Below are 25,988 nucleotides of genomic sequence, written 5' to 3' on the forward strand. Positions count from 1 at the left end.
TCTCCTTCTCTAAGCCATGGATGCTCTGCACAAAAACAATCAAACCAAGTCTCAGGATCAAGAATGAACAGATAATGTAAAACAAGTTCAAGATTCCATCCTTGACAGGGATACTACTACTTACCAAGAACATCAGCAGCAGAGATCCTCCTTTTTGGATCAGCAGTCAGCATTTTACGCACAAGATCTTTAGCACTGTTGGAGATTGATGGCCAAGGCTGGCTTTCAAAGTCGATATGGCCTTCCAATATAGCATCAAATATCCCTTTCTCGGTCTCTACATATCCATGATAGAAAGATGAACAAACAACAACCATATTTATATTATATATCAGCTGTTATATAAACATATGAATGAAAATGTAATGGCACAAGAGATAGAATGTGTTACCAGCCCAAAACGGGGGCACACCACTAAGTAGAATGTATAATATGATTCCAGCACTCCATATATCAACTTCTTTCCCGTATCTACGTCGCAAGACTTCAGGAGCAACATAGTATGCACTCCCAACAATGTCTCTATATACTTTTCCTGTAAAGAAGAAGAAGAAACAATCAAATGATGAATACTAAGCAACATCAAACTTTACCAGAGAGTTCATCTTAATGCAATTACAAACCAAGAAACACAAGACACAAAAACAATATAACTCAAGTCCACCAATGCTAGGGAAAGGAGAAACATATTTGTTTATATTTTTACCCTCTTCAATGAAGACAGACAAGCCAAAATCAGTAGCCTTGATCAAAGCCTTGTCATCTTTGCTAGAAAGCAAGAAATTCTCAGGCTTCAAGTCTCTATGCAACACACCCATGAAATGACAAATCTTGACAACACTCACAATCTGTCTACACACAGAAGCAGCTGCTCTCTCACTGTAATGCCCTTTAGCAATGATCCTATCAAACAACTCGCCACCAGCGCAAAGCTCCATGACCAGATTCACAGCCTTCTCATCCTCATACGCTCCTTTAAACTCCACAATGTTAGGCTGCCCACTCAAATGCTGCATGATCTGAATCTCTCTCCTCATATCATCCTTATCAGCTTTCGTCACCAGCTTCTTCTTCGAGATGGACTTGCAAGCGTACTTCTTCCCCGTCGAGTTCTCCGTGCAGAGATACGTCACCCCGAACTGCCCTCGTCCTAGCTCTTTCCCCAATGTGTAGAACAGCTTCACGTCCTCGTAAGCGTTCTCTAGGATAGAACTGCTCCTTGCCGCTTTGGGGCTTGGTGCTGGTGCCGCCATTCTCCACGGCGGCGGTTGATTCGTCCCGGAAGGGGGTTTCTCCGGCGTCTGGCTTCTAGGCTGTGGAGTATACGACGGTGGATCTTGGTGGGTCTGATCCACTTCAACTGATCTGGTCTGCCCGTTTTGCTGAGCCTTCACCAATCCATTGTTCTTTGCAAAACAGTTCCCCATGATTTCCGACAACCCAGAGAAGAAAGATCGCAACTTTGACTAAGTTGGCTCAAATGACGACGACCCAGAGAATAAAGATGGCAACTTTAGCTCAGATTCTGACGACCCGGAGAAGAAAGATCACGCCTTTAGCTAAGTTAGCTCGAATTCTGAAGACCCAGAGAGAGAAAATGATCGCAGCTTTTGGATGATAGAAGTGAATATGTTTGCAGATGATCAAAGAAGGAAGGAACAAGAGAGAAATTTTAAGAAAAAGTCAGATTCGTTTTAAATAATTAGTTGGGACGTTATATAATAATATCAAGACGTGGAAGCATCACTTCAGCAACGCTTTCAGATAAATATTACCTTAGTTCATGAAGCAAGAAATAATGTTTGCCAGATGGATTTGATGATTATTTAAAAATTAGAGAGTTGAAAAAGTTGCAGAATAAATCATGAGAAGCATGAATGGAGAACAAGTGGTGGTGGTAGTGGTGGGTTCATATTATAGGAAGAGGAGAGAGGGCGGCTTTTTCTGGGAAAGATAGATGTTGAAAAGTAAAAGAGTCTATTACATCAACACGGAGTCAAACGCTTTCTTCAGTAGTCTTTTTTTTATTAGTTTAATTTGTCATCATTTTCCCATTATTACTCCGAATTATTCCACCACTGGCCAGATAAGACAGAGATTATGAATGTTTTTCTTCTTGTCTGAAAAAATATCGTGCAGATGACAAAAAAAGAATAACCGAATTTTATGTTTGACACTTTTGCTTCTAAGAACACGTACGCGTTTTGAAGCTCTGGTTGTTTTTATACTTGTACAGTATTGTAGTGTGTACATCTTTTGACTTGGGTGTCTATAAGTTTTTCTTTTGTTGGTTTTATCATATTTAAATTATCTCAGATACATGCATTTTCCAAAAATAAACAGTTTTAGAAACCTTTTGAATTATACTTTCCCTTTTCCTAAAAATGCTGTCACTATGCTGCATTCATACCTACCTTAATTGAATTAAGTTATCTCATCTGTGGACTACCTACCTATTCTTACAAAAGACACTTTCTTTTTAGTAATGTATTGCTTAACATATCACATGGCTTTAATCCATCCACATTCTTATGTATAACAATTTTATAAGACCACAAATTGTCACTAGTACTTTTTGATGTAGCTAGTATTGTAGTAGCCGCCATTGTATGAGGCATGGAAGGTCACACCACAGACATCGGATGTATTAAAGGCGAGTTGGTAGCCGGAGTCATCACCACGGTCCAACTCTATGGACTGATGCTACATGTGTGTGATCAACCTTTGTCTAAGGTTATTGTCACTCTGCATAAAACCTAGAGTCTAAAACGAAATCATATGGTTGTAATTAGAAAGTGATATATTTTTGATAGAAAGATAATTGGTACACTAGTTTGATGACACACTAATAAAAAGCTAGAGAGGCGTGACCATAGTAAGTGGTTTCCTAGGCAAAACGATTAATGTACAAAACAAAGTAGTTATCAAATAAAACGTTATTGGGATTAGTATGGGCTTCATAGCCCACTGTGTCCAAGCTCTACAACTTTAAAACTTCAGAAAAAAAAAACACTTTGTTTCCGCAGTAATATACGGACCAAAATAAGGGCAAATTTGGAAATGTGAAAAGGGTATGATAAAGGAGGAGAGAACGAGACACGAGAATCATCTGCGTACCTACCTTACTCTCTCTCAAAGACTGTTTGGTCTTCTTTTGCTTTTGTGTAAACCTGCGCCGTAAATAGAGAAATGACTTTGTCACTCTTCAAGTCGATAACCTCTCCAAAGCTCCACTTCTCCGCACCACTTGGGTTCTTCTCTCGTTGCCCTTTGGTTGCCAACGCTGGTGTGTCAACAATGTCTTCTAAATCTATTCCTTTCGCTTCACTCACTATCTCGGCCGCTGCTTCTGGTAACCATTCACTCTATCATCCTACTAATCATAAAATGGCCTGGCCGATGCATCTGCTTATTAGTCTTGTTGTGGGTTCTTTTAGGTAAGAAGGAAGTAGTGGCAACAGAGAAAGCACCAGCTGCTTTGGGACCATACTCTCAGGCTATCAAAGCTAATAATTTAGTTTTCCTCTCTGGTGTTCTTGGACTTATACCTGAGGTCCCTCCTTATCATATATATTTGAAGTTTTTCTAAATCATCATATTGTTTCTTCTTCCTCTTCTATGGGTTCTACTAAGATTGCAACTTTTTCGTCTCTTTTTTTTTCCTTATCATATATATAAATGAAGTTTTTAACACTCACCACATTGTTTCTTCTTCCTCTTCTTATCTCTGGGTTCTACTAAGATTGCAACTTTTTTTTGTGTATATATAGACTGGAAAGTTTGCTTCAGACAGCGTTGAGGATCAGACAGAGCAGGTGAACTAGCTTTCCAACTGTCTCATTGTTGTCTCTATAAAGATTAGCTTCGCTTACAGCAGTTTCCACTTCCGTTGAGTTACTCTTGTCTTTCTCTACTGATTTTGTCTCATTGCTTCTGTTATTGTTTTTTCTATTGGAATAACGAAGGTGCTCAAGAACATGGGGGAGATACTGAAAGCCAGTGGTTCTGATTACTCCTCCGTGGTGAAGACAACGATCATGTACGTTTTAGAATCATTTATCCATTTGAGTTTTTGAATCTAATATCTTTGGGGTTTTTTTGGTTTCTGTCACAGGCTTGCTGACTTGGGTGACTTCAAGAAAGTGAACGAGATATACGCCAAATGTGAGCTCTTTTATAACTTCATTACTGTTCCTACTTTTGGTTCTAAAATGCATAATTACCGTCTATGTATTGTTTTTTTTTTTTAAATGTGGTGTTAAATACTTTGAACCTTTTTTTTTGGTCTGGTGCAGACTTCCCAGCTCCTTCTCCAGCACGATCAACATATCAAGTCGCGGCTTTGCCTCTGAACGCCAAGATCGAGATCGAATGTATTGCAACACTCTAGAAACACGCTATGAAGAGGTGGGGAAAGATGTCAAAACAAATAAGACAATAAACCATGGTTTTGGGGGGGGCTTATCTTATCATATCCCTAAATCAAGAATAAGCGATGTAGTCTTCTATTTGACCGTCATTTTGAAGTTTTGACTTGATATATATTAAGTACAATGTTTTTTTTAAGAAACCTTGAATGCCTAGCTATGCTGAACAAAGATAGTGTTTGGTAAGTTGAATCCACCAACTGCAAAAAGGGCGAGACTCGTATCTCTCTGCGTAGTTTGACTTAAGGAGAGTGTTGAAAGACTCCATCTTGAGAATGCAGTTCTTAATTAGAAGAGAGATGATGTTTTGATATACAAAACTCAATTATTTGAAACACAAACACATACATTTCTTATTATTGTTGGTTGATAATAAAAAACAAACATAGAGCAACAACTTAAGTTCCCTGGTTAGAGAAATCTAACTAGGAAAATACTTAGTTGAAGAAACTGCCTCCATTTCGACTTCAACTATCAACACATCACCCATCACATAACCTTTCCAAAAATCTCTTAGATCATCTAGAGAGATAAACTCATCGTATCCCCAACCTAGTCCCGGAGTAGTGAACCAATGATCGACTGCAAAAAAAGAAAAAAAATTGACAAGGAGACATTCATTAGTCATCGAGGATTAATTTATAGTACCGATGAAGGGATCATGTGCTTACTTGGCCTTTCGATGGTTGTCCACAATAACGAGAAGATCTTTTGGTTAATAACTCTAAGCCTTGCTCGAACATAAATCTTCTCATTGGGTCTAACTTTCTCGTTCTCATTAAGGATAAGAAACATGGACATGGCTCTTCCCGCTGCCGTTGCACGGCCACGTGGAAATATTTGTATATTCCTGTTCAACATATGGAATATCTGTTACTACTCTACCACTATACGCTAACTAAAATCAAAAGAGCTTTACTCTTGAAATAGTGTTGGACTCACCAATTCCTTCCTCCGACTGAGAACGTATTAGAGTTGTGCGTATCTCCTACCAGCGTGGAGAACCTCTGAATAGTCCATGTGAACTTCGGGTTAGGGAAATTCCTAGCGACAGTGAAAAGTTCTGAACTTTGAAAGGGAGAGTGAACAGTCACATCAACACCAAACTCGCAGTTATCTCCATCGAAGAGGTATCCGTTGCTCGGGTTTCTGAAGATATCAAGAGGGAGGACCCGAGGGAATCCCCACATCGTTTTGAAAATATTGTATTGCCATACATCAGTATCTGGATTAAAACATAGATAGATAGATGTCACTACTATAGTATTAGTATATACACATTGCATGTTTCTTGATAAAATGGAAAATTTAGAAAGAAACCTTGGATGGTGTAGAAATTCCTCTCGGTCCTTTTGAATACGTAAAACGTGAGATCTACGAAAACCTCTTGATCTGCAGCAACGAGAGTGGAGTTGTCTATGGCTAAGTAAAGCGAAATGAACCCTGAACCACCATCCTGCCTGTTCCCGTTGGGATACACAATAAGTGACCTGTATAAACAATATCCATCGAAAGTTTTTTAATATGTAATATTCGATTAGGAGACACGAGAAAAAAAAAAAGATTAGGAGACACGAGATTTTTGGGGATTAAAGAAAATACTAATTTAATAAGTATTTTAATAATTTTCTTTTGTTCTAAACAATTTTTGTTTTAAAACTATTGACTGATATTTCACTTGTCTATGATTAGAGCGGGTTCTATATTCAGAAGAAATAATATCAGAATACCAACATACCAGTTGTATCCACCAACGGGAAAAGGACGAGATTCGTATCTTTCTGTGAAGTTTGACTGAAGAAGTGTGTTGAAAGACTCCATTCTAAGAGAGTAAGACATCGGAGGACGATCTCTCATACCCGTCACTAAGTTTGAAGGTGAGACTTTATAATCACGTGAAGAGATCTCTAGATCATCTTCATTTAAGTAATGCGCTTCTCCCAGGATTGAGTTTGGTTGTGCTCCATTCTCCTCTGTTTCAAGAAAAAAAAAACCAGAGCATTTGAGTAAAATAGAACAAGACGTTAAAGGATTTCTTGAATATGGGTTCGAAACTAAGAGCATAAGATATTGCATGCATACGCTGTAGAATTGTGGTCCGGTCATCAGTGGGTTGTCGTATGAGGGGTTGTGCAGAGGAAGAGGTGATCAAAAGACAAAATAAGAGACAAACACCATTTATGGTGTTTGTGTAGTGACTCTTCATCTTTTGAGATTGTATATATGAATGGAAGTGTAGAGTACAAAGACTGATGTGGGACTTAAATAGTTTTTTTTTTTACTAAGAGAGACTTACATAGTTGCTAGGAGGGAAGGCTAGGTGCCTCTGTCAATGCTAATATATTTATGGAATTACTACATCATACATATTGTTTCGTTTTTTCTCTTTTTAATTAACTTTTTTTTGTTCAAATAATTAACTTTCTTTTAGGCACGAATTAGAGAGTATAAGATAGTAATTTTTTAAATCAGAAAACTGCATAAAAACGGATATGAGTAAGGCATATGATCGAGTTGAGTGGAACTTCCTCCAACAGATTCTATTAAAAATGGGATTTTCGGCAGATTGGGTTACGTTAATGATGCAATGTATTTCCTCGGTCAGTTATAAGGTCTTACTGAATGGACAGCCTAAGGGGCATATAATCCCAGAACGAGGGTTACGACAAGGGGATCCTTTATCACCGTACTTATTTATTTTATGTACTGAAGCTCTTATTGCGAACATCAAAAAGGAAGAGAGGGAAAAGAGGTTAACAGGTTTAAAGGTAGCCCGGGCAAGCCCGGCAATTTCTCATTTACTTTTTGCGGACGATAGTTTATTCTTTTGTAAGGCAACAACGCAGGAATGTGGAGTAATTCTCAAGTTACTTAAAGAATACGAGAGGGCATCAGGTCAACAAATTAATTTTTTGAAATCATCAATCCAGTTTGGTCATAAGGTTACAACAGAGGTCAGAACGGTTATTCATGAGTTGTTAGGCATCTCCACTTTAGGTGGTATGGGGAATTATCTGGGCATCCCCGAGAGTCTCGGCGGATCAAAAATTCAGGTTTTTGGCTTTTTAAATGAAAACGTCAATAAGAAGGTTAATAGTTGGACAGTTCGGTTCCTTACAAGAGGTGGTAAAGAGGTCTTAATTAATTCAGTATCTTCGGCTATGCAAACACATGTTATGTCCTGTTTCAGACTCCCAAAAGGGATCACAAAAAAAATCACCAGTACCACAGCACATTTCTGGTGGGGGGCAGCGGTAACAAAAAAGGTATACATTGGTTCTCATGGGACAAGATGTGCACACATAAAGAAGAGGGAGGCTTAAGCTTTAGAGATCTACAAGTTTTCAATACGGCTTTATTGGCAAAACAACTATGGCGACTGATAGAGAAACCAGATTTTTTATTTTCAAAGGTGTTTAAAGGAAGGTATTTCCGAAACTCTCATCCATTGGATGAACACAGATCTTATTCTTCATCTTATGGGTGGAGAAGTATCTGTTCAGCTAGATCTCTGGTTAAAAAAGGGCTAATCAAAAGAGTTGGAACCGGGCAATCAATTTCTGTTTGGAATGATCCCTGGATCCCAGCTCCTCGCCCGAGATCAGCACATCAAAAAAATCTTGTTCAATTTCTAAATCCATCCTTAACGGTGGCGGATCTCATCAATCCAATCGATAAGTCTTGGAATGTAAACCTGCTTAATGCATACATACATCCGGACGATGTTAAGATCATTAGAGGTATGGCTCTTAGCCGTAACCAAAGGCCGGATACATATGGCTGGGCGTTTACAGAATCTGGGAAATATTCGGTGAAATCAGGATTTCGAACGGAGACCTTATACCCGGATACGGAGGCAAGGACAATACCTTTTGGACCAAATATAAAACCTTTGTTGGCTTTCACTTGGAAACTGAATTGCTCGCCAAAATTGCGGCATTTCATCTGGCAAATTCTATCTGGAACATTACCAGTGTACAAAAATTTAAAGACACGTGGTATTGATTGTGATCTTAGATGTAACATTTGTGGAGCTGAGGAAGAAACTGTGCATCATGTTCTCTTTGAATGCCCACCAGCTCTACAAACATGGGCCTTATCAAGGATTCCGTCTTCCCCGGGAGTTTTTCCCTCGACATCAGTTTTTACAAGTTTGGATTATTTATTTTGGAGGCTACCGAAAGAAGTGGATTCAAACTATTTTCCTTGGATTATGTGGTATATTTGGAAGAACAGAAATAGTAAGATCTACACAAATAGAAATGGGAATCCCCAGGAGATACTGCGGATAGCGGAACTCGAGGAAACACTATGGACAGAGGCACAATTATTGATACCGGAACCTCATGGAAATGTCCAGTCTCCCACCGATTGGCAAACTTTGGGATCAACCAGGGTATGTTTTGTCGATGGATATTGGAAGGAACAAGATGTATTTACTAGACAGGGGTGGTATTGCCGAAAGATAGATTCAGAGGACAAGATGATGGGGGCAATGAATCTCCGACGTAGCCTATCTCCTTTACACGCAGAGTGTGAAGCGCTGATTTGGGCAATGGAGTGCATGAAGACCCTGCAGTTCTCAGATGTAGTTTTTGCAACGGATTGTTCTCAATTGGTGAAGATGGTGTCGTCACCCGAAGAATGGCCAGCATTCACTACGCATATGGAGGAATTTCGCCAAAGTAAGACTTTCTTCCCTAATTTCAAGATCCGACATATTCCAAGGGCACAAAATACAATGGCGGACAAGCTTGCTCATGGGGCAAGGAGTTCACCATCAGCTATGTTATATGTCGGTTCGATCCCTCCGGTTTGGCTTTCTGAATCGGTGGAATCACGTTAGCGTAATTCATTGTTGTCAAAAAAAAAAAAAAAAAAAACTGCATAAATTTTTGTGTCTATATACACACGGAGGCATGCATGAAAAAGAGAGCATATGATAATATACTGTTTTCTACAAAAAATGCGATTTTTCAATTGTATCTATTTATTCAATAGATACAATTAATACATTTATTTATTCAATAAAAATATATGCCAGCATGCACACAGTTAAAACACACGTAAAATACAGTTGCTGATCCATGCATACGCGTGGATCTATAATATTCTTTGCTGATTACTGCAAACGCGTGTATATTATTGACAAAATATACATGCAAATGTGCAATCGCATGCACAAAACTAAAATGTAACTTTTTACCGGAGTTTTCTCAATGTTTAAATCGCCATAACAATTACTCTCTCTATTTCATAATATATAATGTTATAGATAAAACCAAAAATATTAAAATACTTTTCTGTTAAAAAACTATTAAAACTATAAATTAAAACAATTCAAGCAATCATTAAAAAGATAGTAGATATAATTAGTTGGACTTTTTCTTATAAAATTAAAAATGTATAGATATGTTAAAATGTTTTATATTTTAAAACAGCACAAATCTTCAAAAACTTTATATATTATGAAGCGAGGAGAGTATAATAAAGTTGAAAAACAGTTATAATAAGGAGTCCCTATACTGATTTTTATAGCAAACAAAAATTTATATCAAACAAAACAATCATTTTAATTTGAATCTATAGTTTTATTCGAATTTAACAAACAAAAATACAAATACATATCTAGAATTAATAGATCTACCATTTTAATAGTGAAGATGAATATCATGGAATGAAAACCTACAAAAACATAAAGTGAGAAAGACATTAGACAAAAAGATGACAAATTGATATAAGTAATATTTTCAAATATTTCAAAGAGATTAGATAAATCTTATATAGTTTTGGAGTTGGAAACATTACATTTTTACAATCATTTGAGAAAAAAAAAAGAAAATGTGTAAAAAAATTTATATAAAAAAAAATCTAATTAGGTTAAAAATGGATATATTTTTTCTTCAAAAATCTGCTACTAGAAGACTTATGAAAAAGTTTTTTAATGAATATTTTTTGGTAGATTTCTTAAGAAGACTTATGTAGAAGTCTTATTTTTTTAAAACCTAAAATCATATACTTTAACTAGATAGAAATAAACATTTCATTAAACATAAAATCAATTTATTTTTTATTTTTTGAATAACCAAGGATGTTCGACGGACCGAGATCCAACCGATTATCTTTTGAAAACATGTACTTACATCGCATGATCACACATATTTAGTGACTTGTTTTTAACCTGGATCACTTAATTCAACAGAACTCACCTACCATTAGACCATGTGTGGTAAGAATCATATTACTAAGTGGTTGATAGTAATGCAAATATGGACCTGCAAATCCCTTGGTTAGAGTCATGAGACACCCAACTAGGAAAGTACTTCTGTTGAAAAATTGCTTCCTTTTCGACTTGAACCATCAACACATAATTCACAAAAACCTTTGATGAATCTTTGTGACTAGAGAGTGAGATAAACTCTCCGAAAGAAATGGCTTTAAATATTCAAAAAGGCTTTAATTTATGAAGGGAGTCATAAATATTTAAGATAGTGTTTAAAATATTTATGAAATGGTATTTTGTTCCAAGGAAGAAAAATATTCATGATCGACCTAAACATTTAGTAAAATGACAAGAGAAAAACTAGTTTAACCTTTTTATCAATTAATTACTTGTTTAACTTTAATTACTAGTATATTTTCTATACCCAGTGTACTTCTATTTCTTTTGTTATCATTACTGAACTTTCGGAATATTAATGATTTTGTCACTGTGAGACTTATTTTGTCCACATATTATGTAGTCACAGACTTAAATCTACTCTTTTACAACGACATATTTATTTCAAAATTTATATATTTTATAAAATTTCCACAGATTTGTTATAACCAATTTGTCACGTTTGACCACAGATTTTAAATTTCACAGATTTCTTTGGCCACAAACTTACTTAATTTGAACAGATGTATAGGGTTTGATAGATTTATTTCTGTTTTGGCCACAGATTTAGATTTAGTTAATTTTTGACCGATTTATTTTTCTTTAACCACAAATTTACTTAATCTAATTGTTTGACCATAGATTTAGTTACAATTTGACAGATTTATTTAAACATCAGTCACAAATTCATTTATGATTTAACAGATTTTGTTTATTCTTTGGTCACAGTTTTTTTTTTCAAATTCCACTTAATCAGAATAATTCTTGCAAATCAGATTAAATCAATTAATTTTGAAAGTAATTACATACCACTGATATAAATTTATTTAAACCAAAATCTTTTCAACCAACAAATAATCAAAATCATGTAATTCAAATCAAAATTGAATTTAAATAAAAAAAGCCCTAAGCTACAAAACCACCTATCAAGTACGATCACTTCCCTCCCTCTTCCATTTATGTTCATCTTCTACTCCCTTAACTTATTAAGCATTCAGTAATCAGTACTTTCTTCTGAACCAAAAATGTTGTATAGAAAAGCTGATTTCATAGCCCAAGTTACAAAAAAGAAAAGCTGATTTCAGTGTTTAATGGTTTCCAATAAACGAAAAGAGCATTGTACCATTTGTATTTATGAATGTGTGACAATGACAGTGTTATGGTCAAAGGAATAAGCATGGAAACAAGACTGCTCGTGATCGCCTCCTCTCACTGCCACCAAGGCCCCCACCAGGCCCGTCAACCCTGCAGTTCTATTTCTCCATCTATCGAACCGCCTTGAAGAGCTTGCTCTGCCTTTCGTTCCTTTCTCTTCTTTCTGTTCTCTTGTTCTCTTTTTGTTGTTCTCTTGAGTTTGAGTTGTTTTTTTTTGTTTCTTAATAAGTTGTTCGCAACATTTGAAAAATTCAGAAAATGATATATATTTTACCAAAAAAAAGAGTTGGGTAAATTTTCTCAAAAAACAAAGCATGACAAAAGCTTTCGTAGCCGTTTTCGAATGGAAGCATCGCAAATATAAATAAATAATTGTTCTAATTGTTATTTTTATTTTATTTTGTATTTTTGTCATGTGTTCGAATTAATTAAGTCAAAATAATCTACAACTAACCCGCATTATTGATCTTTCACGGAATCGATTCACTAATCAGTAACTTGTATTTACATTTTGCCCTTCTTGTAACGAACATGTGAACTATATAGTCGGTTTCGTTTCCAATTAACTCTAGAAGGACAAGATTATATAACCAGATTTTTTTTTATGAACATATAACCATATTTTGAGCTGCGATTTGGAGCCGCAGTAGGCGTCATCGGTGCTTGCAAAAGAAAAAAAGAAGATAGATATGATGGTTGGAGACATACAGAACGCATTAATTTGTTACGCACACACATACATTTCTTATTATTAAGTGGTTGATAAGAAAGCAAATTACATAGAGCTACAAGTTCCTTGGTTAGAGAAATCTAACTAGGGAAGTACCTGGTTGAAGAAATTGCTTCCATTTCGACTTGAACAGTCAACTTATCATTCACGAGATAACCGCTCTCTGGATCCCTGAGATCAGCTAGAGAGATAAACTCACGGTATCCCCAACCTAATCCCGGACCAGTGAACCAATTATCGACTGCGAAAAAAAGTTGACAAGAAACCAGTCATTAGTCACAAGGGATGTGTCCATATATATAGTATAAAGTACTGATTTATATCATCTGCTTACGTGACTTTTCGATGGTTCTCCCCTTGGGCGAGGCACCTTTGTTAAGGACTCTAAGCTTGGCTCGAACATAAATCTTCTCATAGGGTCTGATTTTCTCGTTCGCATTAAGGAGAAGAAACATCGACAAGGCTCTTCCTTCTCCCGTTTGGCCACTTGGATTCACTTGTATATTCCTGATCATCATATGGAATATTTGTTACGCTACCACCACTATATTATATTCTAACTAAAGCAAAAGAGCATTAATCTTCAACTAATGTTGGACTTACCAACTTCTTCCTCCGATGGAGAACACGTCAGAGAAGTAAACATCTCCGAGCAGCGTGGAGAACTTCTGAATAGTCCAGGTGTACCTCGGGTTAGGGAAATTCCTAGCGACAGTGAAAAGTTCTGATCTTTGAAAGGGAGTATGAATAGTCACATCCACACCAAACTCGCAGTGATCTCCATCGAAGAGGTATCCGTTGCTCGGGTTTGTGAAAGTAGCATGAGGTAGGACCCGAGGGAATCCCCACATCGTTTTGAAAATATTGTATCGCCATATATTTGTATCTGGGGTCAGTGCGGTTTATAACGTAGATAGATAGATGTCACTAGTATATACACACTGCATGTTTTTTGATAGAATGGAAAATTAGAAAGAACCTTTGATGGTGAAGTACTTCCTCTCGGTCTTTTTGAATACGTAAAACCTGAGATCTGCGAAAACCTCTTCATGTGCAGCAACGAAAGTCGAGTTGTCTATGGCTACATAAAGCGAAATGAACCCTGAAGCACTATCCTGTATGTTCCCCTTGGGATACACAATAAGTGACCTGTATAACAAGATCCATCAAAAGTTTTTTAAATATTTTATCCGTTTCAAAATTATGTACATTTAGTTTTCACACATATTAAAAATATATTAGTTTTAATCATAAATATATTAATTTTTGTAAATAGCTATTTCCAGTAACTTATACTAATCAAAATTTAATAAAAATAATTTATTTATTTGATGTATACGGTTTACCATTATTACTTTATTAAAATATATATATTGAAAATATGTAAGAACATATTTTTTGCAACAAATTGAGTATTTAAGATTCGATCTTCGAAACAGTGTAAGTTTAGAGTGGGAAGACAAATGGTGCTATCACCCATAATATATCTTCGTATCTTAATAATTAAGGATTTCAAAATTTTAAAATATATGTTCTTTTATACAAAACTTAAAATATAACATAAATAATTTTTTTTAAAACAATTAATAGTTTTCTCATCATAATTTTTATAAACTATTATCTATTATTTTTAAAAGATATTCACTAAAATATTAAACAAATATTTAATTTAAAGGTATAACTAAATTTTGCTCCGCACTTTTGAACAGTGCAGGATATTTTACATCAAAAAACGTATTAAACACTTTGTTAAGGATGCTAATATATGCACCTTATTTAAATACATTACATTTTTGACCAATCCATTTAAATTTCAAACCTGTTTAATTTTAAGATATTAATATTTTTATTCATTTAGACATCGATAATTATATTGATCTATTTAGAGTAGTTTAGATTTATTTAAATTATGTTGAGCATAGTTACAAAATTATTTTTAAAATGTATTTGCAGTGTACATTTCTTAAAATTTTTGTTTTGCCAAAATATGCAGACTGAAGATTCTCAATAAAATATAATTAGTATATTTTATAGCCAACATATGTTGAACGTCTCATATTCTTACAAAATATAATGGATTTCATGAAATAAACCGAATTTTTTTATAATAGTAAAAGTATTAATTGTAATATGTTCTACTATATTGGGTGATTGGTTCGATTTTAATTACAACCATATAATTTACCAATCATACTTTATCTAATTTTTAAAGCTAAAACAAAAACTTAAAAAATAGATTGTATGAGCCTTATTTTTTAAAGCAAAAAAATAGTGCTGTGAGAATATTTTTTTTTCTTTGTTTAATTTCTACATCTACATTAGATACAACTACATCAAAACATTTTACAGACTAAATTATACAGTAAAATTTCTACAACTACAGTTTAACCAATCGCCTCCATTATCAAATAATATATAATAATTTAATAATATGACATATCTTTGAAAACATATTGAAAATGCTTTTTCTAAAAATGTTTAGTTATCTTTATTAAGTTGGAAAATGTTTGTAATATTTTTTTATTATAACTTGTATTTTAATGATTTTATTATTAAACAGTTAATGAAAACAATGATATGTATAAGAGACACTAAATACCAACATACCAATTGTATCCACCAACCGAAAAAGGACGAGATTCGTATCTCTCTGTGTTTGTTGACTGAAGGAGAGTGTTGAAAGACTCCATTTTGAGAGAGTAAGACATTGGAGGACGACTTCTCATACCCGTCACTTGGTTTGAAGGTGAGACTTTATAATCACGTGAGGAGATCTCTAGGTCACCTTTATCCAAGTAATGCGCTTCTCCCAGGATTGAGTCTGCCTTTGCTACATTCTCCTCTGTTTCGAGACAAAAACATAGCATTTGAGTAAAAGGAAATACATGGGTTTCTTGAATATGGTTTCGAATCTCAGAGCAGAAGATATTGCATGCATACGTTGTCGAGGTGTGTTTCGGTCATCAGTGGATTGTCGTATGAGGGATTGTGCAGAGGCCGATCCGATCAAGAGACAAAATAAGAGATAAACAACATAAATGGTGTTTGTATAGTGACTCTTCATCTTTTGAAATTATATATATGAATGAAAGTGTCGAGTACAAAGACTGGTGTGAGACTTATATAGTACATAGGAGGGATATATAGGTGCCTCTGTCAATGCTATAATTTATGAAATTATTTCTTCAGACTATTGTTTCTTATTTAAATAACGTTTTTGTGCACGAATCCGAGTATAATAAAATCATATTTTTAAAGCAGAAAATTGCATGTACTTTTGTGTCTATACACACGCGCATGCATGAAAAAGAGAGAGCATATGATAGTTTACTGTTTTCTACTAAAATGCTCTTTCTACAAAAAATGATATTTCGGTTGTATCTAGTAACTCAATAAAAAGTTATGCCAGCATGCTCAGAATTAAAACACACGTAAAATACATTTTCTGATCCATGCATACGCGTGTATATCATTGAGAAAATGTGCATGCAATGTGTATATATATCATTGAGAAAATGTGCATGCAATCGCATTGCACAGGATTAAAATGGACTTTTAAGCGTAATTTTCTCTATGTTCTAATCGCTATAAAGAATTATAATAACGAAACTATTGACTAATGATTTAAGTTTCTTTCTTCCCATCCGCAGTGGACGTTGTAGTTGGATTAGTTCATGTTCTTGTTTTTATAATTGCCGGCTTGGATTATATATAGACTGGGTTAGACTAGACCGGTGGATTTTCTTTCTCCGGTTTCGATTAGTTTCTGTAAAGCATTCCGTATATGGTTTAAAAATTTCTCAAGGTGTTTATTATATATTGAGACGAAGTTTGAGACTTGCGTAGCGATGACACCTTGGATCGTTTTCTGTTGCGAAGAAGGTTTCAGCTCAGTGATGTGAGTGAAGGGCAACAGTTTGATAGAGAAGAGCTCTTCTCAAAGTGAAATCTAACGGATACACTCTTTTACGAGCCATCTACTCGTACAAGGCACTCGTTTGAATCTGCCATGAAATGGTTGGGAGGGGAAGTCTTTAACTACTGAGAACGGTAGAGAATTTTCATATGCTGCTAAAGGGGCAGTGAGTTAACAAAATCTCCCCGTACCTTGACTCTCTGTACTTTTATTTGAGTTAGATCACTCCAGCTTTTAATTAATAAAGGCGAGCAAGTTTGAATTTTTTTGTTTGTTTAAAGCGTGCTCTTGTTTAGGGGTAATTTAGTTTATAAGAACAACGACTCAGAGTTTTCTGCATTGATGCATTTCCTCGAAAGCATTTAATTTTCACACGGAGAGGAGATGATGATGAGTTGATAACGATAAGCACGTCTCGTTTTCGTGTAGGGGGTCGTCTCGAAGGAAGGAGAATACCTCACTTAATAATTCCGGGAATATTATTAATTCAAAAAATAAATTAAAATAGTGAAGGGTGTTTTAGTCATTACTTATTTGGTCTGAAGGAGATTAATAACAAAGACAGAAGTTTTGTATACGCGCGGATTATGGTCAGAGTCAGGACAGAGAGCAAGTGCTTACTCTCTTTTGCTTTAATGTCTTCGCATTTCGCAGACATATCTCTTGTGAACTCTTTTAAAGTCTTTCAAGTTTTGTCTTTAAATTAAAAAATTTAAATTGTTTTTTTTTTTGAAAAAAAAAAAATTTAAATTGTTATAATTCGATAAACGAATAAAAGTCTAAGGGGGGCTTATTGAACTTGGGATTTTATAAAATTTTAGGATTTTGTCAAATCCTCCCTTATTGGACAAAGTATTTATAAAAATCCTATTAAATCACCCCTTATTGGATATATCATTTATAGAAATCCTAGTAAATCACCCCTTATTGGAAAAAAATGGATTTCATAAATGAGATTCATCAAAAGGTATTTTGGATATTAAAAACTATCATTTACTCTTCAAAATCAGTAGAATCAAATACCATCTACAGAGATGGAATTTCTTTTTAAAACAATTGTTTCATTTTTACGACAGAAAAAATAAATGAGATGGGAAGAGAGTCAATTCTCCGTGGCTTAACCACCGATGGTGTTAGCTTCTATGGATCTTCCACTTCCTCTAACGCTAACGTTCTTCTTCATAGTCCCGACCTTTCTTGCTTGACCTTCTCATTAATCACTGCAGATCAAGTTCCTAATCATCTACCAGGTGATATTGGTGACTCTGAACCTAGCCGCAAGCGGTTTTTCCTGTCCAAGCCGGTTCATCCTATACATCATCATCCTTCTGATAATGCTAGAGAAACAACATCTGACTCTGCGGATGCCTGCAGCTGGAGCAGCAGGACAACAAGCAGCATTGACTCCGTTGATGTTCTAGAGCCAGTTCTCGAGTGGGACAATAACTCTTCCAGATCACAACGATCTGACCTGTCAGGCTGTCACCTTCTCAACCCTCCTTTCAGAAATCCAGTTTGCAGCCAATCAGAAGAATCTGAGTGTAGTAGAGGAATAATCGATTATATGTATGGTTTAGACCTGTCTAGCAATGGACTAAGTGGTGTTATACCATCTGAGAATAGTTAGGCCACATTGTACTCCCATACACAACATTGTGTTTTTGATTGTGGTTGGCGTTGGCGTCGAGCATGAATCATCCTTGTGGATGCTTTCATCAGCTCTGGGAAATATGTGTATAAGTCTAAAAATGATTTCATTAGTAAACTATTGTGTCCCTGAATGAAATGTGCTGAGACTCTGAGAATTCAACAGACCTCGAAGATCCTCTCTATTTGGTTACTGAAACAAACCAAAAGTTCCCAAAGTCAAAGCCACAACAACAACTAATGTTACCGTCGACATTTTCTTAAAGATCTGTTCACTTATTTAGAAAAATATCTTTCTAGAAAAATATATTTCCACTTGTCCATTTTATTTTCTTGATTATATGTTAGCTTTGATATTGATAATCATTGAAATATATAGATATGATATTTTTTCTTTGATAAGGATTGTTTGAGTTTATCTTTTCATTAGTTAGTTACAAATATTTTCACAAATATTTTCACATATATATAGATGTGTATCAAAGCCAAGAATCATACCTGAACAATAGAAGTGGAGACGTGCAGCAGCTTCTTTGGAAAAAGAAAGGTTAGAGTTTTTATCTTTATTATTGTTTATGTTTCTTTTTCTACATTAACATGAGTGGTTTTGTGAAAAGTTTTACTTGTTGAATTATACAGTTGCGTTGTTCTTCTAGGTTTTCTATAATGTTTTATGTTTCTTTTAACAATTTGGGTAGCTATCTCCTGCACTAAAATGGGAGATCAAGAAGGAAAAATTAAAAATCAATATATTTCTTGGCCGCCCGAAGAAACCAAAACATTGTTGCGCTTGTTGGTTGATGGAGTTAATAAGAATTGGACTGATGCCAGCGGTAAATTCAATAAACTTACCGTGGAACAAAGAATACTACCAGAGTTGAACAGAATCTGTGGATCTACAAAAACTTTTTCCCAATACAAAAACAAAACAAAGATTCTGAAGAAAAGACACAAGAGTTTTGTAGATCTTCTTCGTTTTAGTTCAGGATTTGGTTGGGACAAGGACACGAAGAGATTTACTGCTCCAGATGAAGTATGGAATGATTACTTGCAGGTAGATAATTTGTTAAAAGTTATGTTGCATGATTTGCTTATGTAAATATTTTTGTTTTGTATGATAATAACATTTTTTATTCGTAACAGGGGCACAAGAAAGATAAATATTTACGCACAGACACGTTTGAAGATTTTGAAGACCTGGAGAAGATCTATGGAAAAAATATTGCAAAGGGAAATAATACAGTGGGGTTAGGTGATACCACAGATGCTCGTACTTCTATGGCAGAAGATAATCAATGGGAATATCAAGAGGCATATATTCCTCAAAGGATGGATGATGATGAGAATGATGATGCTGCTGGTGGTGATGACGATGATGGTGTAGAACGGGCTCCATCTTTGAGACGTTCGATTGCGGTCGAAAAAATCCCGATAAGAAAGAGAGCTAGAACTGACGTATATAACGTGGAGAAGATTTCAGATGAAATAAGTGCTGTCACTGGAACTACCAATCAGATTGTCCGTATGATTCAACAAAGATGGCAAAAGGAAGCCGAAGAGAAAGAAGCTGAGGAAAACGTTAATAACGTATGGGATGAAATTAAAGAAATTCCTGATTTAGAAGAAAATGAACGTTTTGATGCAATGAATTTAGTTCACAAGCTTGGTATGAAATCTGGATTCATGAGTATGACTAGGGAGGAACGTTTTAGATGGATTAAACGTTCTGTTCCTAAGCCATGAAATTTGTGGTGGAAGAATTAAAAGTGCTTTCGGTAGTTTTATCAGTTTAGTTTTCTTAATAGTTTTTATGCTTTTCCATGAGGGTTTTTAGTTTATTTCTTGTTTGGTACTTCCTCTTGTAGTTGCTTTCGAATAATAAAATACAGTTTCTTATGGACTTTTTATTTTCTTGTAGGTTATAATTTCTTTGATCACTTTCTACGTCCAGAGACGTTCCACACCACAATTGGTAACGTTCTTTTTCTACATAACACAATTACTAATCAAACACAGCCCGATTTACTATGCAACCATAGTGAGCCACTGATAGAAATCAAAACTTGAGACTTCTGTAGTTTTTATACAAAGTAGGTGTGTATATATTAGCTCGTTCAAATTTTATTTTCAGCACTTCACATCTCAGAGTTCTTATACAAGTTTTAAAACAATCAGTCATGGTGATATTATCTAAAAGAAATGCTATTCTGTTTCAATTTTCAGATTCTTCTGTCATGGATCAAGCAGTTAACGAGAATGAAGAACTACAGTTAAGAAAATGTAGAAAAAGGAAAAAGAGATCTCAATCAGACGTGGATATACTTCAGTTGATGTCAACTATCAATGTGAGAGTTTGCTTTCTAGCACATTGTCTAGTTTCACAAATTCAACGTCCCATTAAGAAGCCAACCACAAGACTTGGAAATGAATATATACAAAATGTTTTAACTGAAGATCCAGAACATTTTCGAGGTTTATATCGTATGTATCCAGATGTTTTTTTGGATTTGTGCATTCTTATCCGAGAAAAAACATCTTTAAGAGATACAAGATGGATTTCCGTTGAAGAAATGCTTGCCACATTTTTGCTCATTGTTGGCCAGAGCACGAGATATATTCTTCCTCGAGATGTGTTCAAGAGATCAAGTTTCGCAATAAGTCAGAGCTTTAATAAAATCTTAAGGGCGATAAACAGCATTGGTCCAAGTTTGATGTCTAAACCAGGGAATGGTGTGCCTTCAAATATAAGAGAAAGCACAAGATTTTATCCATACTTTAAGGTATGTAAAACTTGTAACTTTTTGTTTATTTTTATCGGTTAGTAATTGTATTTATATTTTTAGGATTGTATTGGAGCTATTGATGGAACACATATTCCTGCTATGGTAGTAGGAAATGAAGCTGCTAGTTATCGAAACAGAAAAGGAATCTTATCTCAGAATGTTTTAGCTGCATGCAATTTCGATTTGCAATTCATATATGTCCTTACTGGTTGGGAAGGTTCAGCTCATGATGCAAAAGTTTTAAGTGATGCTTTAACGAGAAGTAACAATAAATTTGAAGTCCCCGAAGGTACATACCTTATTCCATACGAAAAGATGTTATGTATGCTTAAGATACATTATTTTATTTACAGTCTTGTATCTTTCTAATTATACTGTACTTTATAATATTTCAGGAAAATTTTATCTGGCTGACTGTGGATATGCCAACCGGAAAAATTTCCTAACTCCATTTCGAAGTACACGATATCATCTCAAGGAATTTACGGGAGGAGATAGTGATCCCAGAAATAAAGAAGAAATGTTCAACCACCGCCATGCTTGTTTAAGAAACGTCATCGAAAGGATCTTTGGTATTTTCAAATCAAGATTTCTGATATTTAAATCTGCACCTTCTTTTCCATATAAGACACAAGCAGAATTAGTACTTGCATGTGCTGCATTGCATAACTATCTCCGCCAGAATTGCCGTTCAGATGAATTTCCTCCGGAAGAGATTTCTGATGAACAAAGTGCTACCCAACCAAATACTAGTGGTTCTCAATTTCCTGGCACACAAGAACAACAAAGAGAACTTGCTAATGAATGGAGAGAAACAATTGCTTCAAATATGTGGAATGCTGCTATTATTAGTGGATCTCAACGGTGATATGCGCATAAAGTAAGGTATAAATCTTTCTTTATATAAATATTTATGGTTGACAATGACATTGATAAATTACAATGGTTACTTGGTTGATATGTGTGAGATGATTTATTGCATTATTGGCAGGATTTATTAGGAAGACACTCACAATGAAGCTAAGTTCGAAGCGAAATAGTTTGTAAAATTTTATTTTGGATTTTTAGAAAAATAAGAAATGAACTTTTGTTTGAATTCTTCATTTTATTAAAAGAACGTTTCAAATTTTTCATCATATTTACTAATGTCTCATTACATGCATTTGTTTCTTTATATCATATAGTAGTATTATTGGTAAGTCTCTATTATATATGTATGTAATATAAATCTAACAAACAGACGTTTTATTTGTAGTTTAGCCATTAAAATTATTATTAAAATATTTAAAAAAAATCTTACCAAATCCTACCAAATTCTACCAAAACCCCCTTTTAAATCTCTATCAAAACCTTGAATTTAACAAAACTCTCTAATTCCACTAAATTTTAAAATCCTCAAAATCTTCTTAAACTCCAACTCCAATAAGCCCCCTAAAAGTTAAAGGAAAATAGAATCGGAGTTTGGAAAATAATACGCCATAAATTAAAAAAAAAGCTGGTCCAACCAGAAAATAATTATAAAATCAAATTATTTGAGTAATTCTGAAATAAATAAAATAAAATAAATAAAATAAAAATAATTAAATGGCTTTATGCTGAAGAGTTCCTCCATCTTCCTTCCTCGTCTATCCATCAACTTCAGACACATACAGATCTCTTCTCAACCACATTACTTCTGGTTGTTCCACCTTTCTTCCACGATGAGGAAAGGGAGAGGCTCCTCCGTCGTCCCACCCGCCCTTCCCGGATCCGTGAGGTACAGAGGCGTTAGGAAGAGACCTTGGGGCCGTTTCGCCGCCGAGATCCGCGATCCCTTGAAAAAATCCAGAGTCTGGCTCGGCACTTTCGACTCCGCCGAGGAAGCCGCACGCGCCTACGACGCTGCCGCTCGTAACCTCCGTGGTCCCAAGGCCAAGACCAACTTCCATATCGACTCTTCTCCTCTCAATCATCGGAATCAGAACCGGATCGATCCGTTTATGGACCACCGGTTACACGGCGTAGAGGAGGAGGAGGAGGAGGTGATAATCAGTCGGCCCGCGAGTAGCATCATGAGCAGCACCGTTAAATCGTGTGGCGGATCGAGATCCGTGGCGAAGAGGTATCCGCGGATTCCCCCGGTGGCTACGGAGGATTGCCGCAGCGGCTGCGATTCGTCGTCGTCGGTGGTTGATGACGACGGAGACGACATAGCGTCGTCGTCTTCGCGGAGGAAACAGCCGTTTGAGTTTGATCTTAATTTTCCGCCGTTGGATGGAGTTGACTTATTCGCAGGCGCATACGATCTCCACTGCACCGATCTTCGTCTTTGACACGGTGGTTTCATAATGACAATGAAGATGATGACGATATATAAACGAGTGAGATAGATAGATAGATAGATAGAGATTGTGTTAAGATCTGTTACTGTAAGAGCCAGATCTGTGTTTCAGATTCAGTTGTCTGTTTCTTATAAGGATCAAACCGCTTTGTTACATGTAACGTTTCTATAGCTGATTATATTCTAAATGATTCAAATCTAAGATTTTTAGATTTTATAGAGTATCCCTCTGATGTGTTTATAGTTTGGAGTTTGAAGCTGCGTTTATGATTCAAGTTTTCGAATTTCACATTCTTAATTGGTTTCAAAACCGGTCTTGAGATTTACCAGACCATAAATATTTTAAAAATGAATTTTACTAATAAATTTTATATTTTGATGTGTAATAGGTTTTACTTTTATATTTTGGAGGGCGAAGATGATGTTTTATACGGGCATTATCCTGTTATTGTTCTAAAAAGTTTGAATCTGTTGTTTTCTGTATAAATCTTCAGAATCTGATAAATCTTAAAATGGTGGTGTAAACAATTAACTAGTATGAATCTTGAAAACCGTCTTCCTATACTTGCTGCACAAGTATTACAGTGTGTTTTGCTTTTGTTATATGAATTAGCACATACACGTGTGTATAGTTGTGTTCTGTAATTTCTCAACTCTTTGGTATGCAGAGATCGCTTAAGATACTCTCCTACTTGGCCACGCCTTGCTTCTTAGTGATGAGCGCATACAAGATATGGTGGTACGCATTCCATTCCTCGGTAACGTTATCTTGAGTGAGGAAGAGGAGGAATTGGCTGGATTAGTAGAAATGCGGAGGGAAAGGTTATCTGGTTAGGAGCGAGAGCATTACCAATTCTGGGATCAGCTGTAGAAGCAAAGCTGAAGCAATCAGGTGGGCTGTCAGCTCAATGGCAGCTTTTCAATACCGAAAGGTAATTGTTGAATCTGATTCGCAGGTATTGGTGAAAATGATCAATGGAGAAGAGGAAATTTGGCCTGTTTTGAGGCCGATCATTCAGCACACTCATCAAATCCTGCTGACAGTACCAGAGTATGTGGTGGTTTATTAATAAAGGGGAGCAAACAAGGCAGCGGATAGAGTAGCTATAGAGACTATTTCATTTTCGAATTATGTCCCGAGGTTGTATTCTATTGTACCATTTTGGTTAAACTTTGTTGTGGAGATGGATAAACCCTTGTATGAACAAATTCTTGGCTAATATAAGTTGAGACAAAAAAAAAAGCAAACTACCACATAAAAATGAAGATCAGAGGCCTACGCACTGGAAGAGGAAAATCAAATTAATATTTTGTTTATTTGTTAACAATATCGAATTAATCTAATGGTAATTAGTCACTGATTGATAACACACGTGGTGCGTAGGTACGGTGAGTTGCATAATCTACGGCATAAATTTTACGATCACATGTCAATGTCTTACAGCCTGTTTGTTCACTATCATCTTGTATGCTCTGCAACCCTTCTATTTTTTCTAATACTTTTTCATAGCCACGTATTTAAAAAAAATTATAATCCATTAGACATTGAATTAATTGAAAACTAAGAAATGTGGACACTTGTTTTAAGATGGTTACATCTGTTTTGTTAGAAATAATAACAAATAACAAGTTAATTGTCTATAAATAAGACGTAATTCGTTGTCAGTAATAATCTACTAAAACCGGTTAAAAATCATCTCCTACCATCTTTTTTTTTCATTTCCTACACTAATGTTTTCACTTTTATATAATAATTAAAAAGCTCGATCGAAGACTTTTTTTTTTTTTTTTTTTCGATCGATCGAGAGACTTGCTTCCTACTTTCGAGGGAAAAGTATCACCAATATCCCGTGATTTTCAAATTAAGATTTTACCATGAACACAGATCTTACATTTCTTTTTATTTTATGAAAACACATAGTAGATTTTATTTAGTTCGGTAGTTTGATTAAAAATATGATGCTTCTACAGTAAAATGTATGAATTTGGAGTCGCAGAAAATGTAATTTACTATTAATTATACAGATCGTTAAAAATATATAATTTTAAAAATTACCAGACATGAATATTCATAATAGTTTAATATAGCGTAAATATAATTATTTAACGTGAATCCTTATAAAAAGAGAACTATTAACTACAAACTTGTTAATATAAGTAATTTTCATAATTTGTTAACAGAAACGTGTAAATAGTTTTTAAATTAAAATAAAATAATAAATGGTTGCGATATCATAAAAAAAACACGTATCTTCATTTATCAACGCAGTGTTAACTCAATGGTTATATGGAAATTCGGTTCTTTGGGTTCGATCTGCTCGGGCGAGAATAAGCAACCGCTCTTGTCCATAGTCTCCGGAATGAGTTGGGTTTTTTACGACCGGGATGATCGGGATCATTAAAAAAAACGCATCTACATTTTTTGGTTTTATTGAAAGAAGTAAATATCGTTAACCATTTTACAACATAATACCCCGTTGTAATTGATTACCAAAAAAAAAAAAGAAACACGCAGCTCCAAAACAACACAAGGTTATACAAAAATACAGATACATCATCTCAAAGGTAACAATGATAGTAATTGGTTTATTACAACTGTTTAGTTGTATCTGTATATGGTTGGTTGTCAAA

General features: G+C 35.1%; 7 protein-coding genes across 8 annotated transcripts; 4 read left to right on the forward strand and 3 right to left on the reverse strand.

The window, feature by feature from the left end:
- Positions 1-2: 2 nt before the first annotated feature.
- LOC130494994 (calcium-dependent protein kinase 9-like) lies at positions 3-1,943 on the reverse strand (the record flags this gene model as incomplete). Its single annotated transcript, XM_056985881.1, has 5 exons — positions 1,776-1,943; positions 707-1,607; positions 392-535; positions 125-277; positions 3-25 (listed from the first exon to the last, which is right to left on the reverse strand). Coding segments are annotated over exons 2-5 (1,041 nt in total), but the record flags the coding sequence as incomplete, so codon positions are not given.
- A 1,155-nt stretch (positions 1,944-3,098) lies between these two features.
- Positions 3,099-4,613, forward strand: LOC108857387 (reactive Intermediate Deaminase A, chloroplastic). Its single transcript, XM_018631370.1, has 6 exons — positions 3,099-3,352; positions 3,438-3,553; positions 3,771-3,815; positions 3,966-4,039; positions 4,115-4,164; positions 4,296-4,613. Exons 1-6 carry the CDS (start codon positions 3,190-3,192, stop codon positions 4,388-4,390), a joined length of 543 nt encoding a protein of 180 aa, XP_018486872.1. The 5' UTR covers positions 3,099-3,189; the 3' UTR covers positions 4,391-4,613.
- A 1-nt stretch (position 4,614) lies between these two features.
- Positions 4,615-6,633, reverse strand: LOC108861051 (uncharacterized). Its single transcript, XM_018634881.2, has 6 exons — positions 6,510-6,633; positions 6,166-6,400; positions 5,748-5,917; positions 5,370-5,652; positions 5,099-5,277; positions 4,615-5,009 (listed from the first exon to the last, which is right to left on the reverse strand). The coding sequence occupies exons 1-6, from the start codon at positions 6,631-6,633 to the stop codon at positions 4,849-4,851; spliced, it is 1,152 nt and encodes a 383-aa protein (XP_018490383.1). The 3' UTR covers positions 4,615-4,848.
- A 6,018-nt stretch (positions 6,634-12,651) lies between these two features.
- On the reverse strand, positions 12,652-15,762 carry LOC130512723 (uncharacterized). The gene is made up of 6 exons (XM_057010991.1): positions 15,632-15,762; positions 15,299-15,533; positions 13,671-13,840; positions 13,295-13,577; positions 13,026-13,198; positions 12,652-12,932 (listed from the first exon to the last, which is right to left on the reverse strand). The coding sequence occupies exons 1-6, from the start codon at positions 15,753-15,755 to the stop codon at positions 12,772-12,774; spliced, it is 1,146 nt and encodes a 381-aa protein (XP_056866971.1). The 5' UTR covers positions 15,756-15,762; the 3' UTR covers positions 12,652-12,771.
- A 2,877-nt stretch (positions 15,763-18,639) lies between these two features.
- On the forward strand, positions 18,640-19,997 carry LOC130494995 (uncharacterized protein At2g29880-like). Its single transcript, XM_056985882.1, has 3 exons — positions 18,640-18,801; positions 18,953-19,308; positions 19,398-19,997. The coding sequence occupies exons 2-3, from the start codon at positions 18,970-18,972 to the stop codon at positions 19,995-19,997; spliced, it is 939 nt and encodes a 312-aa protein (XP_056841862.1). The 5' UTR covers positions 18,640-18,801; positions 18,953-18,969.
- A 371-nt stretch (positions 19,998-20,368) lies between these two features.
- On the forward strand, positions 20,369-22,173 carry LOC130512893 (uncharacterized). 2 transcript variants are annotated; one of them, XR_008946512.1, is made up of 3 exons: positions 20,369-21,034; positions 21,098-21,922; positions 22,029-22,173. XR_008946512.1 is itself a non-coding variant. In XM_057011357.1 (2 exons), exons 1-2 carry the CDS (start codon positions 20,432-20,434, stop codon positions 21,404-21,406), a joined length of 912 nt encoding a protein of 303 aa, XP_056867337.1. In that variant the 5' UTR covers positions 20,369-20,431; the 3' UTR covers positions 21,407-22,173. The 2 variants fall into 2 exon arrangements, 1 of the variants encoding a protein (XP_056867337.1); XM_057011357.1 differs by having other exon boundaries at positions 21,098-22,173.
- A 464-nt stretch (positions 22,174-22,637) lies between these two features.
- On the forward strand, positions 22,638-23,598 carry LOC108857463 (ethylene-responsive transcription factor 7). The gene has a single exon (XM_018631452.2). It carries the CDS (start codon positions 22,738-22,740, stop codon positions 23,347-23,349), a length of 612 nt encoding a protein of 203 aa, XP_018486954.2. The 5' UTR covers positions 22,638-22,737; the 3' UTR covers positions 23,350-23,598.
- Positions 23,599-25,988: the final 2,390 nt, after the last annotated feature.

Source organism: Raphanus sativus, chromosome 5, assembly GCF_000801105.2.
Source record: "Raphanus sativus cultivar WK10039 chromosome 5, ASM80110v3, whole genome shotgun sequence".
In the NCBI taxonomy this organism is placed as follows: Eukaryota; Viridiplantae; Streptophyta; class Magnoliopsida; order Brassicales; family Brassicaceae; genus Raphanus; species Raphanus sativus.